The 25,258-nt window shown below is 32.7% G+C and overlaps 3 protein-coding genes across 4 annotated transcripts; 1 reads left to right on the top strand and 2 right to left on the bottom strand.

The window, feature by feature from the left end:
• Positions 1–2,082: 2,082 nt before the first annotated feature.
• Positions 2,083–7,770, bottom strand: LOC107008857 (probable prolyl 4-hydroxylase 9). Its single transcript, XM_015208059.2, has 8 exons — positions 7,430–7,770; positions 7,095–7,208; positions 6,072–6,229; positions 5,496–5,598; positions 3,927–4,022; positions 2,888–2,953; positions 2,675–2,794; positions 2,083–2,290 (listed from the first exon to the last, which is right to left on the bottom strand). Exons 1-8 carry the CDS (start codon positions 7,550–7,552, stop codon positions 2,204–2,206), a joined length of 867 nt encoding a protein of 288 aa, XP_015063545.1. The 5' UTR covers positions 7,553–7,770; the 3' UTR covers positions 2,083–2,203.
• Positions 7,771–9,598: 1,828 nt separating this feature from the next.
• Positions 9,599–15,268, bottom strand: LOC107008859. Of its 2 annotated transcripts, XR_001455304.2 has the most exons (6): positions 14,879–15,268; positions 13,149–14,003; positions 12,375–12,460; positions 11,288–11,428; positions 10,453–10,682; positions 9,599–10,373 (listed from the first exon to the last, which is right to left on the bottom strand). XR_001455304.2 is itself a non-coding variant. In XM_015208061.2 (5 exons), the coding sequence occupies exons 1-5, from the start codon at positions 15,137–15,139 to the stop codon at positions 10,535–10,537; spliced, it is 1,491 nt and encodes a 496-aa protein (XP_015063547.1). In that variant the 5' UTR covers positions 15,140–15,268; the 3' UTR covers positions 9,599–10,534. The 2 variants fall into 2 exon arrangements, 1 of the variants encoding a protein (XP_015063547.1); XM_015208061.2 differs by having other exon boundaries at positions 9,599–10,682.
• A 1,991-nt stretch (positions 15,269–17,259) lies between these two features.
• Positions 17,260–21,685, top strand: LOC107011753 (uncharacterized protein At2g23090-like). Its single transcript, XM_015211377.2, has 3 exons — positions 17,260–17,481; positions 17,681–17,721; positions 21,294–21,685. Exons 1-3 carry the CDS (start codon positions 17,409–17,411, stop codon positions 21,411–21,413), a joined length of 234 nt encoding a protein of 77 aa, XP_015066863.1. The 5' UTR covers positions 17,260–17,408; the 3' UTR covers positions 21,414–21,685.
• Positions 21,686–25,258: the final 3,573 nt, after the last annotated feature.

Below are 25,258 nucleotides of genomic sequence, written 5' to 3'. Positions count from 1 at the left end.
AACATTAATTGAGTTGAAAAGAATTAAAAGTTCTAAAGATCAAACCCTTTGGATTAACCAAATTAATATTATAATTTTTTTTAAAAAAAAAGAGTGACCTGATTTGATTTGACACAAAATTTAATAAAATAAAAAAGATTTTTGAATCTTTTTATCCTAAATTTAAGTTATGTCAATTGTACAAAATTATCATTTAATTTTGTGATCTTAAATATACCACGTGAAAAATCTTAAAGTAAGATATTATCAAAAAAGAAAAAAATCATTCTTTTTTAAAAAATTAAAAAAAATAGATCATTCTTTTTTAAACCGAGGTACATATGACCAAGACATGATCAAGTAGATGAGGATATCATTATTGTGTTGGCCTCTTTTTCCAATTTATATAATTGTTGGGTCTATGAGAAAAGTCTACTTGCATTTAATAAGCATGCTAAAAAGTTTTGCTACTCGTGGAAACCTTCACCTTTTTAAATCATTTAAAAAAAGTTATGTATATCTATGCGAATCTATTAAAGTCTGTGGGGGTGTCACGCCATTCACAAGCTTCGACGAAAACTTTATTTGTGTATAAGTATTTATATATATATAAATAATAAATGTGCCACTCACAAAACAAAAATAATCTTTGGTGTAATGGTAGACCATCTACTTGATATGTCTTAGTTTGTGGGATCGATCCAGCTAGCAGCATTTTTTTAAAACCATAAGGCACATTTTCTTTTATTTTTTGATTTTTTTTACTTATTAACTTATTATTAAGTATTAATCAATAATTATTTTTTAACTAATTTAATTTAATTCTTTGAGTTTTTTTATAAGATTAAATATATGATAAAAAAAAAATCTTTTCACCGTTGAAATCCTGACTCTTCCTTTAAACTTTTGAACAACAAAAAATTGTCATTAATTAAAGCTTCAGTCTTCCGTTCATCGCCCAATCATACTCTCTCATTCAGCCACAAGACGAATAATTCTATCTGAATCTAAAATTGATTTAATCAATGAGTCTACTGAGCATTAGAGACGAATTCAAAATTTGAAGATTTTGATGCACCAATACTATCTTAATTTAGGTAGTTAACGAAACTATTACTATAATTAACGAATAATGTAGTATTAGATTAGTAACTAATGGCTAAAATATGATTTATAAGCTAAACTTAAAATAAAAATAATAAAATAAGACTAAATCGTATTTTTACGAGTGGATCCTCTATCTTATACCAACTAAATAAGGGCACCCCTTCGCTTCTTATGGATGTACTGTTGATTATATCCTACTTAATGTGAGTTTTTCACGATAGATATACATATATACACGTGATTTCTTTTTGAGGTTAACGGATGCACGTGCATCCCTATCAAATCATGTGGGTCCGTCTCTGCTTAGCATTATGTAGATCCGCCTCCGCTTGGCACCCAGTGACTCTAAATCTTAGATCCGTCTCTGTTAATTTATATCTATTAATTCATTTTAAATACTCATTTTATCATTAATGATATGGTTTAGAATTGCACAAATATTTTTGACTTACACTAGATTAAGTGTTCTTTTTTTAAAAAAAAAAATCTTCCTTAAACTTCAAACACAAATAAACTATATGATAATTGAAATGAAGAAAACATTAAAATATAATTTAAAAAGAGGTGGACCCTCGTGGATAGATATTAGATATGGTTGACAATTACATGTATTTGAGGGATCGTTTGCTTTATTTATGTGATGAAGAAAATGTCTTCGTGTAGTTTAACCTTTTTCGTGAGTTGCGTCTTTAAATTGAAGGCACGCCGACCAATTGATTTCGTAGTTTTTTATTTACAAAAATTATGTCCATTTTACAAGTGGTTATACACAAGAAAATCTGAAAAGATCATTTTTTTTCTTATTCATTTTGGAAGTGGTTAAGAAATTTTATTTTCTCCTCAAATTGCCATGGAATACAACAATCCAGGCATGTGCTTTGCTACCATATACTCCCTCCATTTCAATTTAGGTTTTTGATTGGGCATCAAATTTGAAAAAGAAATAATGCCTTTTAAAAGTTATGGTATAAAAAAGTCGGAGAGAGATGCAAAATGAAGAACTGGAAAGGATACAATAAATTCACATTATATAAATCTATCAACTCCAAAACTGTTTTCTTCACTCAGGTTAAATTACTAGAAATACATAATGAACAACACTTTAGTGTACAGGCATTTACTCGTCCTGTTCTATATTCCTGATCCACTTGGTGGCCACCCATTTTTCTCCTCTTATTACTGGGCAACTACCGTGAAGTGATGTCTGCATTAAAGTTCAAACAAACATGAAAATCGCAAGGCCGTGTATGAATAATGAAATTATGCATTACATTCTGTTGATCATCCACTTCTTTGGTAATTTATATACTGTCATTTACAATTTCTTGCATCTGGAAGACGTGAAAGGAAGACGAAGAGCATATTCTAATTGCATTAAGCAAACTAACATAGCAGCATTAGATTTTAGCAGCTACAGATGGCACAAAGTTCGCATTGTATTCCAGCTAAGCTATTGAGGATCAGCTCTTTGAAACAAATTTCTTAACTGACTGATTACTCCTTTCTATGTGTTATTGATCTTTATAACAAATCACCAATGAACAGTCAGAAAATACACTGTAACAATGAATGCATTCGAATAGCTCACCAGATCAATTGTACCATTTGGAAGCAGCGAGTAGAATAGAAGTCCATCCCCTCTGCGTGGCTTCACTTTCAAACCAATACACTTGCTGTAATCGTAGGTACCATCCATATTCTGTGCGCTCTGTAGATGAACCACAAAGGACCATTTACAAGTCAGGCACACAAAGATAGGTAGTGATCGGTAGAAAGAGAGTAGAGAGTAACTTGATCTCACCTCAAAAGGGAACACAGTTTCCCCACCTTCTTCAACATCAGATAAATATAATAAGAAGGATGCAACCTAGATGAGATTAATGAAAGTTTAGTCCAGACAAGTGAAAACAAGCATTCCTTAACATTAAATGCCAGTGAAAAAATTCTCGACCAATGAATATGTCATGGTTAAAAGCGTAGTACAATCCCTGTACTTGCTCGACACATTTTCACCTGATGGTTCCAATTTCCAAGATTGAAGTTAAGATCAGAAATTTTCCATGAAGAAAAGAATAAAGTTGGATATAGAGGATGTCACATCAATGGCAAGATAAGAAACCAACAGAACAATTATTATCATCTTGATTATTGAAGAGAAATTACTAGAGCAGTAACGGTAAACACGATAACAATTGGATTTCTTTAGTCAAAAGATAAAACAATATCTTCTAACTGAAAAAAACAGTAGACAGCGACATGCTTTGGAGACTTTTCATTAGGAGTGATATTTAGATTGTACAAATAAAGATGGTTTACACTTAAAGCATGCAAATAATTTCTTTTGATAAATTTTCTCGCAAAATACACATGCTTAATGATAAAAAAACTGCCCCCATCTTTGAAAAAAATATTCCAATCGGAGATAAAGCAGCATATTTATTTATCAATTTTGTCATCTGACACATGCTGGAGAGAGTTCAGTAAAGTACTGCACAGAAGGACCTGCATCTGCAGTTTTGAGGTAAAGCGAGTAAAATGCCATATTAATAATGTGGAGTTGTTGCAACCGAATTCTGCTTATTTACGACATAGAACCCAATACTTAAATCAAACACATCAAAGTTTTCTATTCTAATTATATGTAATCCTGGGGAGAGGAGGATGTATATGAGTAACATGGAATCATGGATAAGCACAACATCATCATGCACAGATAATCAAATACTATAGTATTCCACCATCCATGATGCCGTTTTGTGTAAGATTTCAATTGAACTACAAGAGAAATAGTGAGTCAATTAGAAAAAATAGCACCACTGCAAAATTTAGTTCATACGAACCCTTTGGCTGTTCTGAGGGCCATATTGAGCAGGATCGAAAGCATCATAATGTGACTGATATCTTTGCCCAATTTCATACCGCAAAACATTAAACGCCTGAAACACGTACAAGTTCACCGAAGAGCAAAGGTCAAATTATTCAGCTTGAAGAAAAATAATGACCGGAGGAATATAACACTTAGCATCGCCCTGAAGCAGAGAATCATTCAAAATCAGTAAGAAGCGATAAAGAGAAAATTGAGATACAATCACACCAATGTTTATTAATCTACAATGATCAAGTTAGCAGATTGACAAGCTGCAAATTGTCACGTGTACTAGGAACAAACATGTGTTATATATTTGGTTACTTGCAAAGCAAAATCCAGTAAAGAAATTGACCGAAGTATTATGGAAAACCAGCTCAAAACCTCCATACCAGGCAATTTCAGATGCTAATCAAACCGCAGATTTTATTTTTTTTGATGACCGTGGTGTCTGGACCACCTTTCGCACACGTCCACTAATTCCACAGTATACCTGCCAACTCCCAACAGCAATAGGTACCTAGTAACTCTGTCCACCAGGGCTAGGACAAATAGAAAGAATCAACTAGTGTTTTTTGTCTCTTTTAGAACTGCAAACTTGACCCACTGACTCATGGTTTTGTCCTTTGAAAACGAATCTCTTGTTAGAAGCAGTGTATCCACACCATTATGAGATCTATGATCACCTACTCTATACCATAATCTCTTGCATCTTAGCTACTTTAGAATAAACGGCCTCAAAGTCACCTGCCAAATTCGGTAAACTGTCATCCGAGTTTCATAGCATTACTATTCTGAATTCTTTTATTACTTCACCGTAGTCTGTAACTTAATAGGCATTACTCTGAACTTCAAATTTCAAATATCACTTCTCAGATTAACATGACGAATCAGTGTTTCAGTGAGAAGTATTGATCTTGTATACAAAGGCTAAAATACTCCTTATCAAAATGAAAAATGAGGCCCACTTCTTTTAAGTTCTTCAGTATATCACTTGATAACATAAGATTACTTCAACAGCTAAATTGGACCCATTTCTTTTAAATTCTCAAAGCTATCAGAAATAAACATTTTAATCTTTTTCTTGGTATATTCGCTTTTAAGAATTAAACAAATTGAAGTCCACATAATTTATTCTATGCCAATCAAACGAGATACAAATGGGAAGTTTATATTATAGTTTTATTAAGATATCTAACTAGTTTCAAAATCACAATCTTTTTTTTCCCAAACACTAGCACTACACAAATGATGCCACAACTAAACTAGGATGCAGAGTAACGAGAGTTTTGCTGTTGCACTGAGCAAGATAGGTGGGGTAGCCGTTTGGATGGGGCCTTTTGGTTCTTTTTTTTTGGGGGGTGGGGGGATTTAGAATGATTTTCTTCCAAAATTCTGCCACTTATCAGATCAATAATATCTGAGACATGGAAGCAAAATCAAAGACTACATGTGGTGAGATGAGCTTAATGCAATTTTTTTATAAGCAGTACTTATGAGCTTAATGCATTTTATATAAGATATAAATGTTAGTGAACTTTACCTCACCATGTGTCTTGGGGATCATTGTCACTCTTGCAATTTTCTCCTCAATAAGATCCAAGATTCCAGTTTTGTCTTCTGATGCACTTATAAACGTGCCAGAACTAAAGAAATTGACAAGATAATGTAAATCTCATGCACGGTATGTAGATTCTTGTCAAAGATACTAACACATGCAGCGCAAAGTTCTATCATATTCTTATATTTTGGAGCAAATTACAAGATATTAGAGACAAGTCATTCAAACTTTAAAAAGAACAAATCACATGTGGTTTGAACATCATGAATTCGCTCTGTCTTCCAAAACAAGATGATAAATGAACACACACCATATATTCAGTGACCTAGTTTAGCAGAAATGGGAAGGAGTCATGTTTGAATTGATTATCGTTTAGATCTTCTGACATTATCAAATAAGTTTTGGAAAAAATTACCTAATTAATAAGAATCTGATCACTCTGAAATTAAGACAATGAAAAGACTTAAATAAATGTCTCGGTGTTCATGTTAAACATTGATAGAAAGTTCGCTGATAGAAAGTGATTGACAAAAATGAGGGTTATGGAGTCGTATATACCTCGTTCTAATTCCTTTGGTGGTCTCTTCTGTTTCTCCTTTGCGAAGAGCCAATGATGATGGTTCCAAACTTGTCTTTGCTATCTTAATTATGCTCTGGCATTGTTCTATAGACGCAAAATTGGGAAAGTATAATGCACGAGGGAACCAGCTTAAAACCTACCCAAAGAATGTAAATATATTTACAGGGAAACTCAATATAAGAACTTAATAATAGTTAGACATAAAGAACCCTCATAGAGTTTATAAGTACAGAATGATTTAAATAATTACAAGTTTAGCAACATAGATTTAAGTTATAAAACAAGTTAATATGGTATCTTCCCAGCTATTGCAGAGATGTGACCTACGTACATACATGATGCGTTTGAGTCAGAGGCAAAAATCTCAGACCTTGTTAAGGGTGACTTATCAAACTGTATTACAATGGACAATGAAACTCCTTGATCAAATCCAATGAAAAGTGAAAAGTTGGGAGGATATATATCAAAGCAAGATTGCTCTGCATGTCTGATAAACATTTCCTAGCTGCTTCAGAATTCAATTTACTAGCTAATAAGTTTGTAAACATGGAGAAAACCTGGGTTTACACTTGATGAAACAACCTCTGAGCTCTTGCCTGGTATCTATCTCATAGCCTATCTTTACATCAGCATAAGAGTACAACTAGATTATTAACAAATTCTGCCCCTGAATAATGGAGCAAATGCAGTTTAAAACTTGATATATTATATATACTATAGTGCCAGTTTGAACATTTGTTATTAATCTATACATGTTACTTACTTCAAGCCCTTTGTGCTAATTTGAGCTCAAAATTTAGGGGACAATATTAGAAAAACATCTTAGACAAATATTCCTTATGGAAACTCTTAGAAATCTATTTTACGAATATGGCAATCAATTGACAACTGATTACACAGCAGAATATCTGGACACTTCAGTTCGCCCTGCTCAGAAACGAGAACTGAAATCCGAAACAAGGAGAATTGACAGTTTAAAAACTGAAACTAGAGAAACACACCTGAAAGGGGATGGAAGTGAAGGAATCATCTCCAGACACACCGGTAGGCAAGGGATTAAAGTCCTTCTCCAGATCAACAGATTCAAGCACCCTCGACCTTACAGTAGGTACATCCTACCAATTACCATACCCAAAAGTTCAATCAGCACATATATACAAACAGCGCAGATCCAGATTTACAAAAAATTAGTAAGCACTACTAGCTATTCCTTCTACTTTGTGACAGCAATTGCAGACTTGGTACAAAATTACATGTTCAATTGCACCTACTGAACAAATAATGTACCAAAAAACATGTAATTAAGTATAAATAACGATTTGAAAATAAAAAGGACCTGCTGAGAGAAGAGAACAGAAGCAAATAATCCGAGGAGGAAGAAGAAGAGACATAATAGAAATACGGAAGGTAAGCCTAGGTTCCACCATCCTCCGATGACTGATTTCCCTCTGCTCTTCATTTTGATTGGAATCGCCGTGGAAAAAAAAATACTACTTGTATTAGTTCACAAAGTCCGGCGATCAAATACCGACGACCTTTGACTTCCGTCGGCGGGTGGAAAGTCCTCAATTCTGATTCAACGGAACGTCATCTTCGTTTCCTAAAAGGAAAGCGCCTAGCACGTACAGTTTGAATATTATCAAATTACAATTTAATCCATAATGTTTTACGAATTTGAAGATCACTACTCAATTTTGAAGAAAACAAAAATAGTACTAATAATTACTCCATCTGTAAATATACAGTCAGTTACACTTTACCGTGTCTAAGTAAAAACGGAGAACCGATTACACTTATTACGAAAAACCTTTTTTTTAATGGCTCGAACCTGTTTAATTAAGGATTGTTTGGTCAAAATTATAAGATGAAATTAAAATCTATTTAGATATGTGATATGAAATTTTTATATTGTATATTTTCTCATAAATATAAGAATCTTATATGTTGTAAACTATTAAAATAAGGGAAAAGGGTAAAACAAATTAAACTATGTGAAAGGAACAAAGATGTCCTCTATTTATAGTTTGGTTCAAAAATTTTCTTATCGTTAATACTTTGGCTGAAAAATGCTCTAAACTATACGAAAAGAACAAAATTACCCTCTGTTTGCTGTTTGGTCCAAAAATATCCTTGTCGTCAATACTTTGATCCAAAAATGTTGTTATTGTTATATAATGGCTCAAAATGCTCATTTTTCAAATAAATATATTATTTTTTTCTTTTTAACACATTCTTTTTCTAATAGTATATTTTTAAAAAAAATTAGCATATGTTAATTCAACTTCATATCAGAAAAAAATAAAAAATATATTTCTTATTTTATTATCATTATTTTTTTATCGTTATATAAATATAAATTAATGACGGATATACTATAATTTTATATATATATATAATATATTGTATGTCGAAAGGGTACATGAAATTATTCTGTTTTAATTGATAAATGAAGTTAAAAAATTATTTTCTACATTTTTATTTGTTAAAGTGATTTTAGAAGAAATAAAACAAGAATAGTGTTCTTTAATAATATTTTAATTAAAAAAGAGATATGCTTAAAAAAAATATATTTATTCGTAAAAGGACATTTTAAACCCATTTTGTAACTATAAGGACATTTCCGGACCAAAGTATTGATTACAAAGGCATTTTTGAGCTAAACTATAAACAAATTGTTCTTTTCACACGGTTTACGGACATTTTTAACTCTTTTCCCTTAAAATAATCATTAATTATTTCTCATAAACATAAGAATCTCATTGTATATTACACACATCGTTATAGTGTGCTTCTCAAACTAATAAGTGATAGTTTAGAATTGAAACTCAAGTTTTCAATAATTTAGATATGAAATTAAAAAAAAAACAATAATTTAACAACTTATCTCAAGTAATTTGATAATGTCAAACGAAAAATAATTAGTTAACAACTTTCATAAAGCAAGACAAGGTAACAAATGAATGTAACTAATTAGAGGTGTTATCTTATAATAATAAATTCACATATTTGATACATTAATTAGACGTGACAAACAAAGATATGCACCAACTATAAATTGCACTCACATTTCTCTCAAAATTCTCCAGGCTTAATTATTTAGCCAAAACATTTGCTTAATTTCTTCTTTTAAGTATTTGTTCTTTTCAATGGAGGAAGAAAAAGGGTAAGGGTAAGCAAAATATGGAAATGAAGTTGGTTGAATCAAAAGAGGCACGCTATGTTACTTCTTCAAAAAGGAAACTGAGTTTGTTCAAGAGAATTTTCAGCTTTGACAGAAGCAAATGCTGTTGTTCTCCTCTTTTCACCTAGAGGAAAGCCATACTCCTATGGCAACACTAGTATCGAAAAAATAACTGAAAAGTTTTATAAATGGAAATTAAATAATTCCCATGTTGTTGATCAAGCTGATGGGGAGAAATCAGACATTTGATGATCTCGCTGAAGAAATAAAAATCTTGAACGAGATCGAAAAAATTCGAAAAATGAGGTATAGGAGACCCACTGATGCGGTATTGGAAATGGAAGACCCACTTAAATAAAATGATAAGAAAACCACTGTAGAACTGTTTACAAGATTTGTGTAATTGAACTCAAATATACTAAACCAGTAACTAACTACTGTGTTATTTTTCATAGAGAACTATTTGATGTTCTAAACTGTGTATAACAAGCACAAAAGTTCAAGAATCATAAATAGTATATAGCAAGTGCACATCAATCATCTGACCAAAAATCTACCTGCAATGCAAGCCAGCACACGAGAATTATAATTGTTGTCATCTGTGCTAACACCATTGCTTCTCTCCGAAATCTCAATGCTTCACTCCTTTGGCTTGAGGTGTTACTTGGTTTCTACATAAGGCATCAAATGCCTTTTATGGGACATAATGTTATGATCCAAATATGGCTTTCAAGATATGAGGATCAGCATAGTTTAGCATTATGTTGTGTCACCAAAGACCAAGCCAAAGGCAGTACGCATGTAGTTCTTCACACTAACGGAGTATCATTCTTGATGGTGCTTCAGCAATTCAATTTACTCCATCTAGTAACCAATATAGGTCGTGGCACCAAAAATAAGAGACCAGGAATGCAGCAGGACAGCAATCTCATTGGCAGTTAAAAGAGTTTAAGCTGCATCAATGTGCTTGGTGAATCAATGGCACCATATAAGAAACAAAATCGGTCGTATTCAAGCCTCATGGTGTTTGCTCATCAATCCACGAGCCATCCTAATCGACGCCCTAGCTTATATGAGAATTCTTTAACAAGTGTGTCACCTGTTCATCAGCTCTTTTTGAGAATTGTAAATATGGCTTTTAACATTGCCTTTGTGCTAATGGAGTATAGATTTGTTACCTTTATCAAAAACAAGTACAGTTCCCTAATAACTTCTGGGGCTGAACAAGGATATGATGATAGAGCTGAATGTCACTAGGCCTTAGCGTACTAGTCGCTTGCACCAGCTGAAAATTCTAGATAAGTTCAACTCCATAAGATCCTTCATTCTTTGTTTATTTCTCCTTGAATGTTCAATATCTAGAGTACTGTAGGCAAGAGCAAGCAAGTACATTGCTGGATGTAATCTCCTGCATAGTCAAGAGTATATCCGCACATTAAATGTTACTGCTTTCAAGCTAATGGGACATTCCTACAAAATTTCAAATGGCAATTCGTTTCTGCAACATCAGAACTTTCATATTACAATTAGAGATATTCCATATTCATGGGACATAATGAGAACGATAACCCATTCTAGCCAAGTGGCTTCGGCTAGGCTCATAAGAAATAAAGAAAGATTTCACATCAATCTTTTCAAACAGGGTGCAAACACATCCTGCATTGTAAAGTTAGATTAATTTATCAAGATCCAAAACATCAAAGCATAGTTAACATATTACAATTGGAGATATTCTATATTCCTGGGACATAATGAGAACGATAACAGATTCTAGCCAAGTGGCTTCGGCTAGGCTCATAAGAAATAAAGAACTAATCTTTTCAAGCAGGGTGCAAACACATCCTTTATTGTAAAGTTAGATCAATTTATCAAGATGCAAAACATCAAAGCATAGTTAACAGCACAATTCATAATATACCTTAAAAAAATCTGCCATAGTGCCACATAGATTTATCATTAAATGGGTGGAGAATTTCAATTCATAGGTTTCAGGTTTCTACACCAGATACTTACTTCTCAAAGTGATCATTTGCCTCCAAGCCATCCCAATACCTCTGAGATGGCACATTTCGGCCTTTCTTATCTCTGCCAAACGTCTCCACATACCAACCTCCAATGTCATGCATGCCACATCGAGGTTCAAATAGCCAGAATCTGTTGGAGAGAAAAATCATTACTAATAACATGAATAAGCAAAAAACCTGAGAGACCTATATCTCGTATTACTAACAAGAAAAAAAGTGTTCGACTAGAAAACATTCTGATATGAATACTTTAAGCCCAATGTTCTATGCATTTCCTGCTTTTAAGTTATGAATGACAAAGAAATTCACAATCCAATGGCATCATCTTCGCGTCAACTTAATATGGCCCACTTGTGTCTCTAGGAGCCGGAAATTCATTTAACTACTAACGAATCCAATCTAAAGAAAATCTAACAAAATTGATCAGCTTGATATATGGACACTGAAGTCGGAAGTTCCCACACTTTCAACAAACAAGCACCAAAGCTATCAACATAGGATGAGCAGAGCCTTGTGATATGAAATGGAAAGGAGACCAACTATGACTTTTCGTGACATTGAAATGCAATAAACCATTATTACTAGCATAAGAATAGCTATCAGCTCTCTAACCTTTTGTCCTCTAATAGTTAACCATAAGGTTTATTTTTTTTTAAGATTACACGTGTTCGCCATAAGCTTTCATAATTCCACCTTCTGAGAAAAGAGTAACAAAAAATGAAAAGAGAGGGAGAACAGGAAGAGAAACAACAGTGATAGAAGTAGAAAGAGAGGATATCGACCATGACCCACAATTTTTCTCAAAGTTAAATATGGATGACTAGACATCAATAAATGTGTAAACCATAACTTCCGTTAACAAAGTCATTCCTTTTCCATTATTCTTTTCCATCCAACAAAAAGCAGATAGACTAAATCCAGTTCAATAATATGATTCTCTCTAGGCCCACCTCTTCACCTTACATTGAAGCTAGACAATAGGCACTAAAGTCATGATAGTTTGGCGAAAATCTAGGAAGAGAATAGTTAGCACTCTTGATGAGCATTGACTCAAAAGGTTATGTTATGGACTTTACTTGCTCGGAGGTAGCTTAGCTTTGCTGCATCTGCACTCACAGGTTAATACTTCATCTCCTAATTGATACCAGTGCATGTGTCTTACCTGAAAAAAGAAATTTTGATGCAAGTTAAAGTGGAAGATTATGAATATGATACTTTAAGCCAAACAGACATCCATTCCAAGAAAAAATTTCCATAGTTGCAAGTCAAATATACTTCAAGACCAACCAACAACTTGAAGTCCAAATGCCAAAAATCATAGTGACAGCAATCTGAGGACTGCTTATAAAAAAGTACTAAATAAACAACTAGTATGCCTCAGTCCCAAGCAAGTTGGAGATAGCTATTTGAATCCTCACAACCACGTTCCCCGTTTAAATTCATCTCAAGTTAACACTACACAAAATAACAATAAAATTGGAAGGTATTAGAAGTTCTCTATATTTCCTACTGGAATAAAAACCGTTAATAAGGCTAAAGACTCTTAAAAAGAGTAGCACCAAAAGTAAATATATTAACATGACTAAGACATATCCAATAACCATAAGAATTCTAAGCTTGCTTATCAAAAAGCACGCCCATAATTTTTTTTATTGCATTCAGACAGTGACATTAGAACGACACTTCCAACTTATAAAAATATTTACAGCTACTTCTCATAAGCACCTGGCGATTGGCATACAGGAAAAGAGAACTCTGCACCAACTCACCCTTCCACTCCCTTCTTTATCTAATGAAGGATATTTGACAGGAAAAAAGCTATAGAGAACAGTAGACAATATTACACTCACCAGTAATGTTCGATGCTTCATAATCTCATGGGTTTTCACACCGTTGTTGTCGTAAACATCGCAAGGACCTTCTTCAGGACTGGTCCCCAACCCTTTTATCATTCCCAGTGGAATGACAGACTTCAATCCGAAGTCCATTAAGTTACTTTTGGGGACGTCATGTGAGCTGAGGTAAACATGAATGCAGTCATCAATACCTTCATTCTGTATCCCATTATATCTACTCCTAGGTGGAACTCTTGTTGCCATAGCAACAAGCCTCCCTCCAACATGCAATTCTAAGTCTCTGTATGCATCTGATGTATAGTAATTGGAACTTCTCAATTGCTTTTTATCAGAACCAGCAGCAGCCGTCTCCGAATGCATTTTAATGGGGATATTTTCAAGGGAATGACATAAGTCTGCTTCTAAGGATGCCAGTCTCTCCATAGAAGCATGTGACAGTTCAGGGACATTTTTTGCTAAACAGACCATCCCGAAAAGATCTCGCCCAGAAACCAGGTGTAGAACCTCAGCTGTTTCATATACTGATCGCTCCTCAGCTTCAAAAAACTCAGGAAGGAGATCTGACTCAATCTCAGGGCCGTAGAATGCTAAATGTAATGCTGAGTAGAAATCTCTTTCCAGTGCATCCAAATAGCCTGATCCAGATACTACCCTTTTTTCAGCCAATATGTCGTTTATTGTTTGTCTATACCACTTTAACCATTCAACAACTTCCATTTCCTTGATTTCCGTGCTATATGATTCATACATGCACATTTTAGAACCTTGTCTAGAATGCATATGAACAAGTGCTTTCTGAAATGAGAGATACTCGTCATAATGCGCTCTCCTCTCAGAATCGGATAGAATCTGCATTCCATTGTTATCCAAGTAAATATTGTACGTCTCTAGTACATTAAAAATTATAACTCTTCACCATGTATATGTGTGACATAACACTTTGTACTAATTCAGAAATATAAGAGGACGTCTATGATATTAATTTATTGAACTAAGTCACTAACTAAGAACAAAAAGCCTGCCACAAAGCATATGCTTATATTTCTCTAAGTTCAATTGAACTGTCAATCAAAATTAAAATTGCGGCTCTTACGTATCCCAATTATTTTTACTCCTCAATCCAAAATTGAACTAGTTCAGGTCAATTATATGACTCGTCCGCATCCACTCCGCTCTGTTTGCGAATTTAATGTTCAGATGAATCATCATAAATGGACTAATTTTTACTCAACCCCTCCACAACTCGCCTACTCTATCCAAACTTGGAACCAACTACACTTCGCAAAAATAGGTAGAGCTAAACATCCAATGTTCTAGTATACAAAATTTTAAATCCTCACTTTGTGCTAATAACAAATGTTCCATATGATGAATTGAACTAAGAACAATTCAACAAACATATTTATCCTAATAAGAAAGCACTCCATCCATCTCATTTTTCTTGGCCCTGTACCACCATTTTAGCACATCAAGAGGTTTTTATTACTTTTTCCCAATATTAAACAACTATGTGAAATAGTAGTAGTTCCAAAGCATCGGTAATAAGTTTAGTTTAGAAAGATACACCTCTAACAAAAACTTCCTATAATTTTCTTAACAGTGTGTCAGGTAAGGGTCAAGTAAAATGAACCGGAGCAAGTAACTCAGTAAATTGAGGCAGAAAAATTTAATGAGGAATATGATCACTGTGAAAAATGAAAATTGTAAGGCAGAAAACGCATAACCTCATATGCAGCAAGTATTTCAACGAATCGCTTGGAAGTAGAGAAATTGTGCGTGGAATGAGCAAGGTCAGGATGAGTCTCCTTAGCCAATTTACGAAAAGAATTTTTGATTTCATCAAAGGAGCTTGTTTCTGATACACCTAGAAGCTCGTAAGCGTTAGGTCCAGCAAATTCTGAACGAATCGGTTCGGCTCCTGTAGTAAGCCACCGGTTTGTGATAAATCGGGGATGACATTTGTGTAGCAGCAGAGAGAAAGCCATGTAATTCGATAAACGTGAAAGAACCTGAAATTGATGATTATGACGGTAGAGAGAGTGAAGAAGAGAGGTTTTTCCGATGGAGAACTTCGTTTCTAAGATTAGGAGCCTACTGTTGAAGACGGTGGCGTTTTTTTTTTTTTTAATTAGAGAAAGTATTAAAAAATGGTGAATTGATATAAATTATTGAGTTTCAAAAAAGAATAATTGATTTTGACTTGAAATAGAGTTTAAGAAAAAAGATAAAGAAAATTATGTTAAATGTATTAAAATGTCTTTAATTTTTGTGGTTTTAAATATGTTACTAGTGGTGGATTCGAAAATTTAATAAAGGGTGTCCAATTTGTTATGTAATGATGTCCAAAATATATTTTTCAATCATTTTGTATATTATTTTACTTATATTTAACTAGTCACTGTATGTCACGTCGAAAGTTAAAATTAAAGTGTTATAAAAAAGGATCATTTTTTTAAAACAGACTAAAAAGAAAATAGGATCATTTTTTTTAAACGGAAGGAGTATTAATTTCGTTCTAAAATATTGACCGTCTTAAACATGCCGTCTTAAACGTGCTTATATTTTCCATTTATAATGTGACACAACGAGTAACCTCAAACTCTTTATGAAATATCAGAATTTTAATTAAAAATTTGAGAAAAGTAATGAAAACATTATTAATTTTGGTAAGAATTTAAAAATACTCGCGTTGCAAAATAAAGTACATTTAAATTGAGTCAATCAAATAAAATAATATCTTTAAAATTGATAATAACTTAAAAATAAAATCAATAATTCATACTAAATTTAGTTACGCACTCTTTTTTTCGTTAATATTTTACCAATGGTTCGGTTGTATCGACAGTTATTTCCCCTCGCTTTTGGAAAAACTAGGGAGATTTTTTTTTTTCGCTTGCAACGTCTTTTTCTTGATCTTTTAACATTTCTTTTAACTTGTCAGTGCTAAGCCACAAACTAAAAGGTAAATATTGCAAGTAATCTTTATTTTTTACTTTTAAAAATTATAAGAAAAATATTAAGTTAACATAATTAGAAGTACTTTAAAATATTGATTCATACAATTTAGGGGAAATTAAGTAAACACCTCATAAAATAAAATAATTATAAATATACACTCATTTATATTCATATCTTCACTAAATAATTATATTATATACCTTCAATTAATTTCACTTAATTAATACTAAATAAATATTATATATTATAGGGAAAAGGGTCTGATATACCCCGTAAATTTGTCATTTGGAGCTGATATACCCCTCGTTATAAAAGTGGCTCATATATGTCCTTACCGTTATACAAACGGCTCACATATAACCCTGCCGTTACAAAATGGCTCACATATACCTTTCATTTAACGGAAGTTAAAAAATTAGTTTTAAATTTATATTTATTACTTCTAAATTTTTTTTAAAAATTATTTAGGGATATATATGATTCTTCAATCAAAGTTCAAGGTATATTTTAATTTTTTTCATATATAAATTATTTTTTGACTTCTTTTATTATAATTATTTGAATTTCTTATTCTTATTTTATTTTTTTCTTTCATTCCTTAGTTTAAAGAATAAAAAAATTAAACTATTTTTTTTGTGTATTGTAATTTAATTTCGTATTCGAAGAAAAAATTTGGTCATCTACAATAAGCTTTACAAGAATATTAGTGAAACATAAATAAATTTGATTATCAAGATAATAATTATAAATTAGTCATTGAAACAAAAAAAGTAAAAAAAAAATACGTTTGACGAGGAATAAATTTACTCATATGGGATTATATTTTTTAGAAAAAAATAATAAAAATATAGATTAAAATTATTATTTTTTTCATTTCCGTTAGAGGAAAAGAGTATATGAGAGCCATTTATTTCAAGTAGGGATATATATGAGCCACCTTTACAATTTATGAGAATTTTATATTTATAAAAAAATATACAATATAAAATATTAAAATTATATTTCTAAATAAAATATTAATTTTATATCATGATTTCATATCGTATGATTTATTTGAACGTTGTCTTTGTAGATTGCTTGAGACACTGTAAAAGAGTTATTATCCAAAATAATGAGAGTGTATATTAATAGCACATAAATCCCCATTCAACTTAAAAATTGCACGCATAGAAAGGAGCCCTGGTAAAGACGCTAACCCATTATAGTTCATCTGGCATTCCCCGCCACGCTTTAGCGCCGAATTAGAAAGGAGCCCTAGGGTTTTTCTCTTTCCGACATCTGAGTCTCAGGCAAATCATGGGTGGAGGTAACGGTCAGAAAGCGAAGATGGCTCGGGAGAGGAATCTGGAGAAGCTGAAGGGTGCTAAAGGTATTTTCTGTTTTTCCATCTACACGATCAAAATCTATTTATCTGTAATCCAGATCTTAGTTGTATTACTTTTTGGTAAAAATAAGTCTTATTTGTCCTTGAATTATTCCGATTTGATCTCAGTTTAGGTAGAAAACCTCTTAGATAAATAATTTAGCTCTATTTTGTATTAATTTGTTAAATCATCTCATATACGCAGGAAGTCAGCTCGATACGAACAAAAAGGCCATGAATATCCAGGTAATGTTTTCAATTTCATTTTTTTGCAGTAAAATATTGCAGTATTTTTGCAAATTTAAGTTTTGATAGGAAGTATATCACATACTAATTATAATTATAAGTAATTGAACGAATTTGAATTCATGAAATTTGCGGAAGTTGTACATAAATTGACTTGGTATCAGCTATTTGTAGACTGAATGACCAACACTTCCCCGTCCAACTAAACCTGGATAATAATGAAGTTGCAAATATCTTCAGTTTTGAAAAAGTTCCCGTTTTTAAGCTATAAATATTATTATTAATAATAATAGGATAGATTTTTTCCTGAGGGGTGTCTTAGTGGTTGAGGAGTTGTGTGACAGCCTTGAATGTCAAGATTTGTATCCAACAGAGGTGATGTGACGTGAGTTAATTCCCTATAACTCTATGGGAGAAGGTGAAAAATTGTCTGTTGCCTAAGCCTTAGTGGACATAGTTACCTGTGTAGCTGTGCAAATAGCATATACGTGGAGCATTACTCTTGTATGAGTGGTTGATAATTGTCTCTAATATGCATCAATGAATGATAATCTTTTAATCCGTCAAACTTCTGTAATGCGCAAATTAAAATATTAAAGCTCCCTAGTCCCTATTTTCATTTAGTATTTCTTCCTAGTTCTCTTCACTCTTTTCTTTTGCTCCTTTATGTGGGATGTAAGGGAACTCTCCTCAATTTGTAGTTAATGTTTCTATAGGAGTACTTTCTCAAAAAAAGTTTCTTTTTGAAGTAAAATGCACTGCATTGATGTCTGCATTGTAGTGATGTTTTTTGAAATAAAAGGTGAAAGAGTTAGCTACCTTGTGTTTTTCCATTAACTTTTGTATGTCCTTCCCCCCCTCTTGAATTGTCCTATAGAACACTTTATGTATAGCTGCAACTTGGACTTCTTCTTTTCCCCTTTGTTAGAACTTGGTCTAGGTCTAATTTTGAGACCCCATTTTGTTGTTACAGTTACTTCTGAAGCTTAGAGTTCTGGGTTTTAGATTTATTTGAAGGGGCAATGTTTATTAGCTGTTTTTCTGAAAGAGATGTATTATGTTGAATTATCTAAAAAATGAATAACTTAATTTTTGTTTGTACCTAGGTGGAGATACTAGTTTCTGAAAGTTTGAATCTAAAAATTTGAAACTAAAAACTACTGGCAAAAAGAGATTTGCAATTGAAAACTAGTGTTAACTAGGAAAAGTTGCACTTAATGGAGATGCAATCATTGTTAAGAAACTTATGTAACTACGGAAGTGAGAATAGATACATAAAGGAGGATAACAAGACTGTTGGTAGGACATTGAAGGGAGTTCTGAACTTTTTAGTTTATGAGGAATTTGATTGAATACATAATTTAATGTGTTAAGTTGACTGACATATCTTATTAGATCTGAAAGAAAATATTATTGTAATGCTAGCAAATTTAAGCTTAATATAAAAAGCATCATGTGAAAATTGAAAGTATAAATAGCCTAATGAATTTGAATTTATGAAATTTGCGAATTATATCATAACTTTTCTTCTTTCATTTTTTTTTAATGAATTAAGAGGTTGTATGACAAAAGCATCTAGAAGATGCAAGAATTTACAGAGAGAAATAGTGATTACTCCTGTACAACAAAAAATAGCAGGGTCTGAGTTATAGCCTATAGCAAACACTCAAGGCTGTTAAACCATTGAGCGGGAGCTAATGAAATCTAAAAGGGGAATTGCATCATTTACGGAGTACGGTTGCTCCAACTAAAATGATTAGGAGCTAAGACTAGGATAACTATTGTGACATTTGACTCCAAATTGAATTCTACAGGATATCTCTCAAATTTAGACAATTTTTATAATGTTAAATATTTTAGCCGAATCCCCTTAACCGTGTTTATTCGGATTCGTACCCCGGAATCTTAAAATTTATATTTGCCTAATCCGACGCTCGGATCCACACCCGTCTTGGATACCCGCACATGAGTCCAAGCAACATAGCAGCCTAGTCTTGGTAGGCAGGGCTATATGGTGTTGCCATACCTGTGCCAGTTGCACGTACTCAGTGGATTTGTCGAGGTGCTTGCAAGAAAATGAGTCCAGATATTAATGCAATAAAAAGGAATAAAAAATAGGTAGAAGTGTCATAAAAATAGAATAACTGGGGGTATGGACCCCAGTTAGTGATAAAATCAGAATAGGGAGGCATATATGGTGAATGTTGTATCCTGTTAGTCGTGTATTTTTGCATTTTCCTGTTCTACCTTTTATGTTTGCGATTTGGGAATGTCAAGCATATTGTTCGGGAATGAGTAGTTGAGGATTGATTGATTGCTGATTTACAAATATCTTTTTGCTGCCCAGTAGTGGCACTAGCATATACAATAGCACCCAAGGGAGTGACCTAGTGGTTAATAACCCTAAGGTCTTAGGTTCAAAACTCAGCAGAGATTAAATAACATTAGGTGATTCTTCCCATATGTCCTAGCCTTTGTGGATAGAGTTACCTAGTACCTGATGTTGGTGGGAGGTGGGAGGTATCCCGTGAAAATAGTCGAGGTGCGCGAAAGCTGTCTCAAGACACCACTATCAGAAAAAAAAAAGAAAGAAGAAAGTCTAACAATCTAATGCCCCTCAGCATTGAGATATGTGCTCATTGATTTATTCGTATTCCACAGCGAGTTTTTTCATAACTATACGCTAACATATACCTGATTTAAGAGAAAACAAACATTAGCCAGTTCCTTCCATTGTTTTTGGCTGAATATTGGGAGATATAATTTGAAGTGATCTAGTTTGTGAGTTTGCTTCAGCCTATATAGAGTCAAGTGATACCTATATTACTTCCTCCAGTTATGTCATTACATTTTATTATAATTTCTTTTGAAGGTTCTTACTTTTTAAAAATCTTTCAGTAAGCTTATGTTTTGTCAAATTGTGAACTACTCCTTGCCTAAACTTATTTGAGAGGGCTTATTTGAATATATTCAAAGTCAATTTACAGTTTACTGTTAAATAGGCCAATTTGTTTTGGCTAGTTCAGCTTTCTTATTGGTTTTGCTCAACTGTTTTGGCCTCTTGGTTTTAAAAGAGTGTGCGGTCTGTAATACCATCAGAATATTTCTAACTTGATATAGCTCAGTTTCAGTGGAGCATTTTGATTATGTTTTATGATGTCATAGTGCTAAAATTCTTGATGTACTACTACTGTCTCTGTATATTCATTAAGCAAAATATCACATGAACCACCTATACTCTCTTCTTTTTTTTGGCATATTTACCTCAACAGTAGGAGGTAGCGATATCATTTCTGTTGTCCAACTGTTGACAGATGAGGGACTAGTTGCATGAGTATATTGTTCTTGTAACTGAATTCCCTAGTTGGATATAGAGTGGATTAGGAAGTTCTATTTCCATGATTCTCAGTTATTAGCCAGCAGGCTTGTTTATTACAATTTTTTATAGCTTATGGCTAATGTTAGAATTTTTTTCTTAGCTATCAGTTAAGTTGGTTTGAGGCCTGCAAATTCATACATAAAACTTTACTTTGGTTTATTGGTTAACTCGTCTGTTTTGTAAATGATGGCAGTGCAAGGTATGTATGCAGACATTTATGTGTACAACATCAGAGGTGAAGTGTAAGGAACATGCTGAAGCAAAGCACCCAAAATCTGATCTCTATGCTTGTTTTCCTCATCTCAAAAGTTGAAGTCCTTTTATGTGTCAAACATCCTTGCAGAAAAAAAAAGTTGGTGTGATTAATGATCTACCAGTCACTAAATGCAACAGTCAGCCCAATCAAGCTGTGAACTGTTTGTAGTTATTGTGTGTGTGTTTGTGAGACTTGCAACTTGTGTTAATGGTTCGTCTTAATAATGAAGCTTCCTGTCGACAAGACAATGTCATATGACATGAAACAAGCAGTTGCTGAAATTAAAACCTATATGTTAAGAAATTAGAAACCATTTGAGAACATCTAAATTCCAGTTTTCTTACTTCTATAGTAATTAACCACTAAACCAATGAAGCCTCCATTACTATGTCTTAAATCACTATGCTAAACGAACCTCGAAGGTTGTGAATGGAGCTCTAGAATGGTCTCAACTCCTGAACATCGGGACAGTAAAAATTGAGGGAGTTATCAGTTCACAGCTCCAATTTTCAAGTATCATTTTTTAAGCTTATTATTGTAGTAACTCTTTTTCAAATTTAAGAAAGATCAATGTCCAAATTAATGCCTAGTAAGGAAAATCTTAATTTTGTTTCCATGAGAGTTCAGCTCAACAAGTAGTGCTTTAGTTTGATGACCCGTTACGTCCTTATGCTATTTAAGGACGTAAACTGTATCTGGAAGCTTACATGATAAAGCATATCAGCATTTGCTTCTCGATTTATGGATAGTTTCTCGGAAAAACTCTAAAATATTTTTGTTAACATGTAGGATTTGTGTAATGATTTTTGCATGTTAGTTCTATGAAATTATAAATAGAAGGACATTCATTTGTAAAGTCGTTAAGCAAAGTTCAATTAAAATTCTCTACAACACAATTCTTCCTACCAATTCTATGACTTAGCAAGATTATGAACAAGTAGTGCAAAAACAGTTGCAAGTTATCTAGTACCGCATGTGTACTTAGTTGAAGATTGATAACGTGACATTTAACTGTATTTGGTTGTTTTCATGGACTCATTAGTTCACACTCCAAAGAAACCAGCTGTATATTGGACCTACCATGCAATTATTTTTTTCAATTGATTGTGCCTTGTGTGTGTGTTTTCCGCTTTCTGTTTTCTTGCCCAAAACTTTATGCTGTTTTGAACTTGCTAAAATATATGCCCAATAGTGGAGATCAAGGGTTGTGGGATAGGCCAGGGGGTCGGGTCTTGAGTCGAGGTCGGGGCAGGGATTCGGGTCTTGCATAGGGGCTAGAGTCATGTCTCGGGTCTGGGGTCAGGATCGGTCTTGGCTAGGGGTGTCAAAAATGAACCCAAACATAGGTAACCCGCCCAACCCACCCAAAATTTTAAAGGTTGGGCTCAAGATAATTTGAATTGGTTTCAATTTGAATTCATTCAAGCTTAACCCATTTGAGGAGAATTCTTAATTGAGCCCATTTCAAACTCCAATTTTAACTCATTTTAAATTTTTTTATTAAGATATGTTCCTATGTTGAAGGTATGAATTATTATCTATTTAACATCTTTTAAGATTTATCTATCAATTTGTTATTTTTTACAAAATATTCTCAAGTGGAACTTCAAATTGTGATTATAAAAGTTAAATATCAATATGTTAAATTATTGAGAGTAATCGGGTCAAATTGGCCGAGTCCTTTTAGCCCATTTGAGTCCAAAGTGAACTTGGACGGGTCAAGACCTAATCCAATTTCTCTTTAACCCATTTTAATATTTTCAATTTTAACCCAATCCGCCCATTTGACACCCCTAATCTTGGCCTACACTTGTTGAAGAGAGGGGCAAAATGTGTCATTGGCCTGGTTTTTCGAATTTAAGTGAATGGAACACCGACTTTTATTACTCATTTGTGTACGAACAATATATATAATACACTTCTTTTCCGATCAATAAATTACTAAGATAAGTCATTGTCACAAAACTAGGGTCACATAGCTCTGGCTTACTTATCTATGATTGTGCGGGTCATTTTTAGTTAGTATGAATCGAGGTGGATTCAGAATATGAAGACAACAAAAATTGAGGTGGATTCGGAATATGAAGACAACGCAGACATCCATTGAAGATGAATGTATGTTAGTTGAAGCGAGACAACACTATCTCGTTTGGAAATTTAGAAAATTAAGTTACGCACTACCGTATAAATATAAAATTAAATGTAATTAAATTTGATGATGTGAAACAACATGATTCCTTTTAAGAGCTATTACTAAACAAAGTACTGTTCCCTTTTGTTAGGTATTGAGTGGTACTTGGTGGCTAATAAATTGCGGTAGCCTCTGTCACATCGATCACAATTACAGCTCTAAATTATGAGTATCGATCAGATACTGACCACTATTCCCCTTGTTAGGTATCATTTGGGACATTTAATTATCATTTATATGTCAATGACTTGTCATAAAAACCTCACGTACACCTCAAGTTACAGTACTTGTCGAGTTATCATAATAGTAGTAGTAATAATTTCTATAGAACTTACTCAAATTGAGTTCACTAAGCTATTTAATAAATATTTTTATTCGATCAAATATCATCATATAAATTGGATAAAACTATGAAGCATTAAAAATAATTTTTTAGGATTTTAAACTTGCTCAACCCAATTTACTTAGGTTTAGGAGCAGAGTGAAAGATAGCGCCATGCAACATCCAAAGAACGTAAGTTTCAATTGTTCTGGAAAAAAAAAAAGGCGTGCTTTCGATTCAAGACTATTATTTCATCAATCATGAAAAAAAAATTCGTATTATGTACGTATCTTATACAATTGACATTAATTATATGAGATTTCTTTTTGTTTAATCGCGATTTAGTGGACTAAAAGTTTGTGGAGTACACAAGTCAGTTGAGATATTCCGATAAATGAAGCCTCTGATGCTTTCATTGTACTCCATATATCAAGTTACATGAAACATAAATAATTACTTATGGTTGTTTAAGTATCAAATTTATCCATGTCACTAAATTCTATAGTCCCACTTTATGCGAGTCCGAAGCCTAAAGGGTAAAAAATGTTGACGAAAATTTTAAAACGGTATATGAAATTTCTTTTTAACCAAAAGGGCAAAATCGCTCGCGAAGTAGCGATTTTGTCCATTGGAGAAATTGTTAAATTTGATTTTTTTTTTAAAAAAAAATTATAACAAAATCGCTCCGATTTTCAATTTTCAAATTTTTTTTTATAACTTTTTTAAGTAAGTCGCTGCTTATGCAGCGACATAACCTTAAATTATTATTATTTTTTACTTTTTGCTTCTTTTATTTTAAAAAAGTTTAAATAAAAAAAATATTTTTTTAAAATTAAATTGCTGCGATTTTTAATTTTTTTTTTTTTAATTTTTAAAAATTAAATCACTAAAAAAAATTTGATTTAAAATCGCTGCCTTGGCAGCGATTAAATTTTTATAAAAAAATAAAAAATTTTAATTAAAAATCACTGCCTTGGCAGCTATTTGATTTAAAAAATAAAAAAAAATTGATTTAAACTTTTTTTTTAAAAAAAAAAGCAAAAAATATTAATTAAAAAAAAATTATACATAAGTCGCTGCCTCAACAGCGACATATAAAAGAAGTATTAAAAAAAAATTTATTTTGAAAATCGCTCCCGAGGGAGCGATTTTGTTATAATTTTTTTTTTTTTTTAAAAAAAGCAAATTTAACAAATCGCTGCTATAGCAGCGATTTTGCTTTTTTCAGTGGACAAAATCGCTACTTCGCGAGCGATTTTGTCCTTTTGGTTAAAAAGAAATTTCATATACTGTTTTGGAATTTTTGTTAACATTTTTTACCCTTTAGACTCCGGCTACCACTTTATGCCTTGGCCACATTTAGCCTGACATTGACAAATAAAATCCCAC

This window comes from Solanum pennellii, chromosome 2, assembly GCF_001406875.1.
Source record: "Solanum pennellii chromosome 2, SPENNV200".
Taxonomy (NCBI): domain Eukaryota; kingdom Viridiplantae; phylum Streptophyta; class Magnoliopsida; order Solanales; family Solanaceae; genus Solanum; species Solanum pennellii.
The sequence above is the reverse complement of the archived record's forward strand: the minus strand, read 5'-3'. Positions and strand labels throughout refer to the sequence as shown.

Bases quoted from the DNA above. Each gene is read 5' to 3' on its own strand.
- LOC107008857 (XM_015208059.2), bottom strand. From the start codon at position 7,552: ATGAAGAGCAGAGGGAAATCAGTCATCGGAGGATGGTGGAACCTAGGC. The intron at 7,209-7,429 runs GTCCTTTTTATT...GGTAATTGGTAG, and splicing joins CTGTTCTCTTCTCTCAGCAG to GATGTACCTACTGTAAGGTC. The intron at 2,954-3,926 runs GTTCGTATGAAC...AATCTCATCTAG, and splicing joins GCCCTCAGAACAGCCAAAGG to GTTGCATCCTTCTTATTATA.
- LOC107008859 (XM_015208061.2), bottom strand. From the start codon at position 15,139: ATGGCTTTCTCTCTGCTGCTACACAAATGTCATCCCCGATTTATCACA. The intron at 11,429-12,374 runs GTAAAGTCCATA...TCTCTCCAACAG, and splicing joins GCTAAGCTACCTCCGAGCAA to ATTCTGGCTATTTGAACCTC. The intron at 10,683-11,287 runs GTAAGTATCTGG...TTGACTATGCAG, and splicing joins GCAAATGATCACTTTGAGAA to GAGATTACATCCAGCAATGT.
- LOC107011753 (XM_015211377.2), top strand. From the start codon at position 17,409: ATGGGTGGAGGTAACGGTCAGAAAGCGAAGATGGCTCGGGAGAGGAAT. The intron at 17,482-17,680 runs GTATTTTCTGTT...TCATATACGCAG, and splicing joins GAAGCTGAAGGGTGCTAAAG to GAAGTCAGCTCGATACGAAC. The intron at 17,722-21,293 runs GTAATGTTTTCA...AAATGATGGCAG, and splicing joins AAAAGGCCATGAATATCCAG to TGCAAGGTATGTATGCAGAC.